General features: G+C 32.7%; 1 protein-coding gene across 1 annotated transcript; it reads right to left on the bottom strand.

Moving 5' to 3' along the window:
• Positions 1–2,601: 2,601 nt before the first annotated feature.
• Positions 2,602–10,811, bottom strand: LOC102809978 (cilia- and flagella-associated protein 410-like). Its single transcript, XM_006819368.3, has 7 exons — positions 10,727–10,811; positions 9,539–9,633; positions 9,062–9,080; positions 7,298–7,568; positions 5,144–5,336; positions 3,915–4,011; positions 2,602–2,943 (listed from the first exon to the last, which is right to left on the bottom strand). Exons 2-7 carry the CDS (start codon positions 9,616–9,618, stop codon positions 2,839–2,841), a joined length of 765 nt encoding a protein of 254 aa, XP_006819431.1. The 5' UTR covers positions 9,619–9,633; positions 10,727–10,811; the 3' UTR covers positions 2,602–2,838.
• Between the last annotated feature and the right edge of the window lie 88 nt (positions 10,812–10,899).

Below are 10,899 nucleotides of genomic sequence, written 5' to 3'. Positions count from 1 at the left end.
ATAGACAAATTTGTTGAGAACAAACTAAAAATTGACTCAAATTGTGTCTGTTACCCCCCGGTAGCTTCACGATTCAGGTTCATTTCCAGAAACATTGAAGAATATAAGAAAAAAAAAAGGGGGAGACAAAGTTGGGCGAGAAAGTCTGATGGTGAAAAGGTTAAATTTCAAGAAAGAACATTTTTTTAAATGTTTCACAAGTTGGTCAAAATCATGGAATTTTGTAGCATTGAAAAGTTTTCTGGAATCCAAAGATTGAGAGTGTCAGAAACTTTTGTGAAATTTTACTTTTAAGTTTTTTTTAAGTCTTTTTTTATCAAATCGTGATAGTTCCAAGCAGTGAAAGTGATGCGGTTTACAACTTGAATATTCAGAACGATAGAAGATCAGATATCTTGAAAAATGAATAAATATGAGCTTATAAAAGTCCAGTTTTGGAAATGAAATGAAAATTAGTTGTTTTTTAAAGTTTTAATAGTCATCACATTGTGTTTGGTGTGGGTCCCATGCAACAAACACAGTACGGTCCAAGCGTAATTTAACATTTAGTTAGCTTTGAACTGGCTTAAAGGTGAGCTCAGCATGTTCTTAACCTTTTTTCTCACCCAAATTTTTTCTGCCCTTTTTTTTTCTTCAATATTTCTTGAAATGAACGCTAATTTTGAAGCCAACATTTGAGTCAATTTTCAGTTTTTATTCAGAAAATTTTGTATTTTGTTCCAATCTTTTGCAGGAAAGTGCAGACTATAAACAAGACTATTTTGTGAATTTGTGATGAAAAGAAGGTTAAAAGCACTAATTATTGTGCAGAATAATCTACTGTAGAATACTTTATTTTCGCTTGGAATTTTTTTTCGCTATTTTCGGCATTAATAATACAGCAATAAGATGCAAGATACAACCACCTCCAGTGGCAAGTACCGTAAAATACTTTATTTTCGCTTGGGATTAATTTTTGCTATTTTTGCTGAAGGAATGATTCCGTGAAAATAAAATCCAGCGAATATGCTTTTTTTCCTATATTTCACATTAAACTCATCAAAAAACAGTGAAAATAAATTCCATACGAAACGCTCAAAAAGTCTTTTCAGCGAAAATTAATTCCAGCAAAAATAAAGTATTCCACAGTATCTAAATATGTGTCATATTAGTAAATAAGGTAAACACTATAAAACATAAATTGAAATTATTGCTGATAATGATACTCACTTTAAAAGTGAGAATTTTTATGTAAAAGTCAAATTCAGCTGACAGCCATCTTGGAAGTTACGCCTAGACTGTACTGAACAATGAGGACTGAATAAAATGTCTGTTTACTACTGTGAAATACTTTATTTTCGATTTTTTCGCTGAAGGAATGATTCAGTGAAAATAAAATATAGCGAATATACCTTTTTTCTCTATATTTAAATTCAACTAGTCAAAAATCAGTGAAAATAAATTCCATACAAAACACCTAAAAGGTCTTTTCAGCGAAAATTAATTCCAGCGAAAATAAAGTATTTTTCAGTATATAAATTTTTAACATGCACTACACGACAACTGAGGCACTTCAAAATGTCACGACAAGCGATTCACGTGAAAAATGTTCAAGACTAAACAGTAGAAAAAATTGAGAATACATTAACCATATTATGATGATATGATTGCAGTAGAAAATATATTACAGCATATGAACAATGAGAATGTGACCTCTGACCTTTTTTGATAGATTTCATATTTTAGATTTCAGTTTATCAAAGCTAATATGATATAAAGTTTTCCAATGACCAATTTGATATCATGACACCCCTATAACCATAAATGGTGTAACCCATTAATAGAAAATAACATTGGGTTATACCAATCAGTGAATAAGCAGTGGGGTAGGTGGGTTAAAATTGACTCGTAATCTGACCATATCTTTATGGTACAGTCCAAGTATAACTTACTGCAAAAGTATATAATTTCTACTGGTATTTAATTCCACTATTTTGATATTATTTACAGCATATCACTTGGTTATAAAATCATGAATATGCATGAGAATTAATGAGTTCTATTGTAAGTCTACATATTGCTATTGATTTATTTTAGCAGGTTTCACTTCTCAGTGAAAATAGCGAAAAAAAAACCTAGCAAAAAATTAATGCCTTTACAGTAACTTCTAGGCTACACTCTGATATATAGTAGATAATATTTGGTAATGGTAGTCCTAAGTCACTATTAAAAATAGCTAGACGTTTCGAGCAATGGCTCTTACGCCATGGCCATTAAACATCTAGCTATTTTTAATAGTGACTTAGGACTACGATTACCAAATATTATCTACCGGTACTATATATTATATTTATCAGTCTTTTAGACTACACTCTGCTGGCTTTGCTTTTTTATAAAAAAAAAGTGAGTATCATTGTCATTAATAATTTCAACTTGGTCTTTGTAGTATTTACCTATATTACTGATATGAGACATATTTAGGCAGATTACTTCACTTAATTCAGTTATGTGGCTAAGCTAATCTAAAGCCAAAGTAGCTTTAAGCCAGATTAAATCTAGCTTAATGATAATTTACACTCAGACTGTACTGTAAATAGTGCAATCTATCAATAGAATACAACATTATACTGTAGAATACTTTATTTTTGCTTGGAATTAATTTTTGCTGAAGGAATGATTCAGTGAAAATAAAATCCAGCGAATATACCCTTTTTCGTACATTTTACGTTCAACTCATCAATAAACAGTGAAAATAAATTCCATACAAAACACCGAAAAAGTCTTTTCAGCAAAAATAAAGTATTTTACAATAGTATGGGTAATAACATTACTTGAATAGGGGTGTGTGGGTTAACATATTTAAAATGTTTCCATCCGGTCTTTGCATGCGTTCATCACCGTCTGCAGACTATCATGGTCAAGTTCTTTGACAAGTGACAATACAGCGGATACAATGTTAGCATTCTGTAATAAAATAAAAGTTATCTCAATCAAAAATACCAATTTATACCCCTTGTATCCAATTACCACCAAAAGTTCAAGTTTCAAATGTAATAAGACGTCTTTATATACATATATGACAGAGCAGGAATTTTTTTTAAACAAGGAAACAGGGGCGCAGCGCCCTCATGCCATGGCCATCCTTTGGCAACTATACAATTCTGATTGACCAGGGATCACATGTGGCCGCAGTCTTCAACTGTGACCTGTCTGATAGTAATTTTGGCTCCAAGGAAGCCATAGAACGCTCCATTTTAACTTAGAATTATCAAAATCTCCACACCCTGGTGGGGAGAATCCTATTTCCCCTACTTGGTGGCATCGCTAAATTGCAGTGCTCCCTCTTGCAGTTTTTTTCCTAAAAAAAACCTGACAGAGGTACGTCTTTGGTCAAAATAATGAATTCACCATTTAATAATCCAGCATACAATACATGCAATTTTTGTTTTATGGAAATAGGAGATGTACTTATGTCAATTACATAAGCACATGTGCTACTGTAAAGGGTTAATTATTCACTGGGTTTTAATTTTGCTTATTTCGCTGAATAGAAAATGCGCTAAATTAAAACCCAGTGAATATGTAAAATTTAGAATAGAACACATTATCAAAATGATAAAACCGTGAATTTAAAAACCCTCTGAATATGCCTGAAATGGTAAATCAGCGAAATTTAAACCCAGTGAAAATTAGTCATTTTACAGTACAAATCAAAGATGGTACTGTGTTTATTCTATTAGAAGGATATCTTCAATTGAAGAACATATAAAATAAGAATCACATTTGTTTATGCCGGATCATTTAAATATTATCATAATTTATGCACTACCAATGGAGCATCTCTTTTTTTTAAAAAACATGACTGTATGCCAGCAAATAACTATATTGAAGGGAGATGGCAGGTTGTTTTTAGAGTTCCACAGAATGTCACTTACCCGAGCTTTGCTGGTATGTGCGTGATGTCGCAACGTTTTGGCCGGTGATAGTTTCTCAGCTGGTAGGGGTCTCAGGCCGAGATCCTCTCGAATCTTACTGTGAACACAAAAATGCAAAGAAAAATATTTTTACAAAATGGGTTTATCATAATAATGTTCTTACTAACAATTATGCACGTTATTGAGGGAAACTCCAGATTCTGATGTTTAGTTTAGACAGGACATTTTCTGTTATTTTTTGGAGCATGTTTATAGCATCAAGGCCATTTACTGCCAATTCAACTATTTCTTTGTATATTACTGACTTTATCACCATATACATTGATCGCCATGGAAAGTAAGGTCTGATGATCCACGCATAGTCTCCAGAGGTTTTTCTAGAAAAAACTGCAAGTAGGAGCACTTCAATTCAGCAGTGCCACAAAGTGGGGGTGATAGGCTTCTCTCTACCAGGGTGTAGAGTTTTTGATAATTCTAAGTTAAAATGGAGCATTCTATGGCTTCCTTGGGGCCAAAATTACTATCAGACAGGTCACAGTTGAAGACTGTGGTCACATATGATCCCTGGTCATTCTGAATTTTATTGTTGCCAGAGGATCTGCTCCCCAGGGTAAGGGGACCATGGCCATTGCATGAGGGCGCTGCGCCCTTGTTTCCTTGTTAAAAAAATCCCTAGTCTCCAATCAACTCAGTGGGAAACACCAATCTGTGATGTTACAAACACGTGCATCGAATTCCCATGCAAAATTGGCAAAAGACAAACATTGATTGGCAAATGACCAGAAAGAAGAAAAAACAGTTGTGATTTTTGCATTTATGACTGATATGAATTCCATTTATATTATCAGTAATTTATTTTCTCATTGGAAGAACTTGTGTACACTATTATTATAAATCGCGCTCTCTAGTGACGCAGTACTTTTATAACGTCAAACTGAATATTGTGTTTGATAACGTAGTCGCTTGTCATCCAGAACATTGTAAAATCTCTCAAACATATCTTCACTAATGGACAACTACAAATCAAAATGGTATCAATGCTTTGAACGATAGTCGTGTCATAGAAACTCTTCTTCACTAGCGAACCTTGATGCATAAGAAAGATGTATTTACTCTCCATCAGAAAAGACGTTATCTCACAAAATCTACTACTTTGTGACTTTTTTAATAATCATGAACAGAAACACAGCAGGAATATTTCAACCAATTTACCGTAATTTCCAACTTACTTGGTTTCGATCAGACTCAGTTCAGTAGCACCATCACCCCCTGCCTTCTCTTCCTCCACGGGGCTTCCAGGTGATACAACTTTTCCTTGTTTGCCTCGTCTCCTGATCACAGGCTCGCATGGACTGCTAGACTTCGGCTCTACAAGAACCTCACCTTCTTCTATTGCCTGGTTTACTTCCTCCGGTTGTACGGCTGTAACCATGGAAACAAAATGTGACAATTATTAATTTCTCTCAAATAAATAAAATTATATTGTTTTGTTTAATAATGTTGTCATTGAACTTTGAATTCAGCATGGTAGGTATCACAGTGTTTTTGACTAACGTCAATAAGTAAATGACCACCAGGTGGAAAAAGCATTTTGTGCTGCTTGACAGTTGGTGACTCAAATTATTACAGTGTAAATAAATTGAATTCTATGCTCCATGAATCTAAACAATTTTGCAATTTTTCATGATACTACTGTAGAATACTTTATTTTTGCTTGGAGTTTATTTTCGCTATTTTCGCTGAAAGCACGATTCCGTGAAAATAAAATCCAGCGAATATACCTTTTTTCCTATATTTCACATTAAAATCATCAAAAAACAGTGAAAATAAATTCCATACAAAACGCCCAAAAAGCCTTTTCAGCGAAAATTAATTCCAGCGAAAATAAAATATTCCACAGTATCTTCTCTCTATTAGAAAAGTGGCTCTGTAAATGACACCTGAAAGCCGATGTGAAATACTACTCCTTGGGAAACTCCTGTATTGCTGGGCTACAGCGCAGTCTTGGCGTAACTTAAATTGCAAGATGGCTATCAGCTAGCTTTGTCATTTCGTAAAAACTTACAAGTTTTAAAGTGAATATCATTGTGATCAATAATTTTTACTTATTCTCTGTAGTATGTTAAGACATCAATGGAATCAATGAACTTGTTAATTCCCTTCGATCACAGATGAATGTACATAAATGCTTGGTGATGTTCGGCGATTTACTAATGATATCTGACCCCGATATCTTGCCAATACCGTAATTGTTCCATTTGAAATATGACACATACTATGAGGTTATTACGAAGATACTGCAAAGTATGCACGAAGACAGTACAGCAGGAATATTGACCGACGCACGGCGAAGGTCGATGCAACCACGTACCGTCTGAGTTCATACTTTGCAGTATCCTTGTAATAACCTTATTATTATACATCTTTTCCTACAAAGATACAATAGTAACATCATGGGAATACCAAATCCAAAACGTTTAGAACAGAATCAGCGAACTTCTTTGTGTGGAGTCCGGTCAAACCCTGGGGGCAGTCATGTTTGTTTTTTTATTATCAGAGGACGCTTACACGCATAATTGTTCCATATTTGCAATTCGTGTTTCCTAATATGGTAGGATGGAAATACGCAGTGCAATACGGCAAAATTACTGCACGCTGTAAATTATGGTGATACTACTTTATACATCAAAGACATAAATTTATACATAAATTTCTGGAGAAAAAATATAACCGAAAAAACAAAACTGAGAACTTATCAAAAATTCAAAGACTCTTATAATTTTGAAAAATACTTGGATGTGTTGAATTTGAAGCAAAGAATTTCAATGACAAAATTTCGAACTAGTAATCACAATCTAGCAATAGAAAAAGGGAGGCATATGCAACCAAAAATACCTACTGAAAATAGAATTTGCAAACAATGTACACAGAATAAAATAGAAGATGAACTGCACTTTGTCATGATATGTCCACAATATAAAGTAATACGCCAACAAATCATTCAAGACATTACATTTCCAGAAGAAACACAGGATGATCTCCAGAAATTTAAGTTCTTGATGACTTCAAAAGATGATGTAATAATAAAAAAGATTGGCAATTATATTCATAACGCATTTCAATCAAGGAATGAAAATGCCATTTGATATGTAACACTTGCTTTATCCTATTAACAACTAACTTTCTTTTTGTAGTAGTAGTTATCACAACTAATCTTTATTGCTATTAACTGATAGAAACATTGTATTTCTAAGGATGCAATAAAGTTATTATTATTATTATTATTATTATTATTATTATTATTATTATTATTATTATTAAGACAACACACAAAATATATCTGATAATACCACTCTTAAGACTTCACCAAAATGCATACTTACGTTTATTATCCAATTTTTGAAGATTCGGTAGCATTTTTAAAACAGTCATTCGATATTTCTCCCCAGTTGCACAAGGGTTGTCAGCCAACCAAAGCACTCTCAGTTTAGTAAGGCATTTCAAATAATAGATCTGTGATAAGTCTTGAATATTGTTTTTCCTGACGTACAGTTCTGTTAAGTTAGCGCAGTGGCTGAAATCCTCTAAATTTGTTATATTGTTGACACTCAGACTAATGACTTCTATATTGGGTATCTCACGGAATATAGACACCTAAACATACACAAGCAGAAGTTAAAATAACATGTTTCATCCCAACAGATTTCGGACAGATTTTGAATGAACTCTGTGTGTTGTTGTTGTTTGTGAATTTGAAGCCCATTTTAGCATCAAACCTTTTCATTCCCAGCTTTCTCAAACAAATTATTCTGCACTTTTTTTCTATATTCTTTAATATATTTGGAAATGAACACTACGGTAATTTTGGAGCCAACAGACAAAATTTTAGTCAATTTTCATTTTTTTCTCAAAAAAAAAATTGACTATTTTTGTCTCAATCTTCTGAAAGAAAGTGCAGAGTATAAACAGAACTATTTGGTGAATTTGTGATGAAAAGAGGGAACTGATTGTAAAAAGGTTAAAGGGGAACTGCTCAAACCCATGGATTGCACCAAAGAATCATGGGATACTATTGTTTATGTTGTTTACAATGTTAATCTATCTTTTGTTATCCATTGTTATTTTAATACAGAAAGTAAATTTGTTGTGAGATTAGGCTTAACTGGAAGGTGCCCCTTTAAATATATAATTACCTTACAGTACAGTGCGGGCATAATTTAACTTGCAAGCTAGCTATCAGCTAGCTTTGAATTTTCATAAAAACTTATAATTTTCAAAGTATCATTGTTATCAATAATTTGAATTTATTATTTATAATATTTATCTATGTTACTAATATAAGATATTACTGTGCACAATTTAGATATGTGGCAGTTTTTAAAGCTAGTTAAATGTTATGCTTAGGTTATACTGTATATGTCTGTAAAATACTGTAAAATAATTTTCTAGATTTTCGCTGAAGGAATGATTCAGTAAAAATAAAATCCAGCAAATATGCCTTTTTCCTATATTTAATTCACATTCAACTCATCAAAAATCAGTGAAAATAAATTCCATACAATATACCCAAATAGACTTTTCAAAGAAAAATAATTCCAGCTAAAATAAATTATTTTATAGTAGTTGACCTATGACATAATATAAACATAAAAAGATCACAATTACATCACAGACTAACATACAACCCACCACACTCAGACATCTTTATATTTTTAGACCTTTTTATGACCTCATGAAAAACATACATGTATTTAAAACATTTTAAAGGCCTTGAAGTTGTATTGCGGACAAAATTTAGTTGAAAGACCTTTCAATTTTCAATTTATACTGATCGAAATCCATCGCAATGCCTGTTTATCAACTACGTTATTATTAGTATTAAAGTAGTCTTCACTAAAATCATGGAGGTATAAACAGATTCCCCATCCTACAGTATGTTAATTCAATAATTTGTTGTTTAATTTGTTGAACCGTGGATTAATTGCACAGTGACAGCAATACATTATGAACAGTAACATTCTACAAGTTTTTTAGGTGGCATATCATGCCTTTAGTAGTTTTGACAAAAATACCAGAAAATTTTTGCAGCAAGACATGAATTACGGTACATATCATATCAAAAACCAAGGAATATACATTTTACTTACATCAGTCAATTCGCTTCCCCTAAAATAAAAACAAAAAAATGTGTAAACTTGAGTGGGCTATGAAGAATCTTAAGAAACTTAAGTGGGCTGGAAATAATATTTAGAAACTTAAGTGTGCTGTAAATGTTGAGAAACTTGGATGGGCTTTAAATAAGTTAGCTATAAAGAATCTTGAGCAAGGTGGGTAGTAAAGATTCTTGAGAAACTTAGGTGGTTTGTAAATTATGTTTAGAAACTTGAGTGGGCTGTAAATGTTAAGAAACTTGAGTGGACTGTAAATGTTAAGAAACTTGGATGGGCTTTAAATAAGTGAGCTACAAAAGAATCTTGAGCGAGGTGGATAGTAAAGATTCTTGAGAAACTTAGGTGGTTTAAAAATTGATTAGGCAGAAGAGCAGTTTGAGTAATTTTAGATGATTGCAAGCATCAGAAATTTTGGAAACAAATTAGAAAGTCCTGAGAAACTAATAAACTTACCAACAGTTTAATTTCTTGACATTTTCCAAATCAGATGCCCTGGCTCTTGCTAATACTAATTTCTCTGTTAACTTAACCATTGTGCACACTATGATCTGAAAATAAAAGATAAAATTACAAAATCAATGATTTTAATGAGAAACTTTTTCAGTATTCAAAACACATCCTGTATAAAACCAAATAAAATAATCCTGTGTTTTCCAGGTAACGCTACTAGCCCATATTCCAAAAAAAAATCAAAAAGTTTATTTTATGCAAATGAGCTAAAAAATATTTAATTTTATGCTAAGTAGCTAGTGTAATATTTGTTTAGTGAATAAATAACTCTGAGCTGAATTAAGGAAATACTGTGAAATACTTTATTTTCGCTGGAATAAATTTTCGCTGAAAAGGCTTTTTGAGCGTTTTGTATGAAATTTATTTTCACTGATTTCTGATGACTTTAATGTGAAATATAGGAAAAAAAGTATATTCGCTGGATTTTATTTTCACGGAATCATCCCTTCAGCGAAAATAGCGAAAATAAATTTCAAGCGAAAATAAAGTATTCTACAGCACAGTCCCTGATAGAGGGACTGTGTCTACAGTAATACTAGAATCCAAAACTAATTTATCTATATGTCATATTTAAAATCTGTAGACACCAGATAAATGCTGATTTATTATAATGCCCTGTGTGAGCAGTGTTTTCTCCTCAGGAAACACCAAATTAGTTTTGTCTAAACAAGGAACTTTTAGTTTAAATTATGCCTTTAATATATTTTTTTTGAAATTACCAAGACCTGTCCTGTAGCCAGTGGAATACAGTCTCCCACCCTAGAAATAGCATTTTTTTTTTTATTTTCAACCTCTCATGTTATCGTTTCATTTTGACACGCATTATTTCCATGACAACGTAACCTAATCAAAGTTTCGCAGATGGAAAACCAAACCGTCGTCGACGGTCATTTGCTAGACAGAACTAAAGCACAATAGCAAAGGCGAATAACTCCCAACTCTATGTGTTTGCGGTTACTAAAAAATAATAACCATGAATTGGTCGATGTTTAAATTCTGATAGACCGACCAAAATTATTCTGGTATATTGACGACACTCTTATTTGACGATCAAAATCAGAACGCAGTGCGCACCAAACGTGGGTGCAAAAGGTAAATCAGCGTATTCCGGGATTAAGCGTGCATACTTACATGTACCCAGACAAATTACCTACAAACGACTCCAAGCGAAGAGCCTGTAAGCGATCTCACTGGTATGTTTTTTTATCTGACCCCGAAAAAACAGTAAATGACCCCAGGTACTGTACACCTTAAAATAACGTCTCGATTAAACAAATTATGAGGTATTGAAGGCTGCATACAAA

Source organism: Saccoglossus kowalevskii, chromosome 20 (assembly GCF_978046115.1).
Source record: "Saccoglossus kowalevskii chromosome 20, keSacKowa6.1, whole genome shotgun sequence".
In the NCBI taxonomy this organism is placed as follows: domain Eukaryota; kingdom Metazoa; phylum Hemichordata; class Enteropneusta; family Harrimaniidae; genus Saccoglossus; species Saccoglossus kowalevskii.
This window is presented reverse-complemented; position numbering and strand designations above follow the sequence as displayed.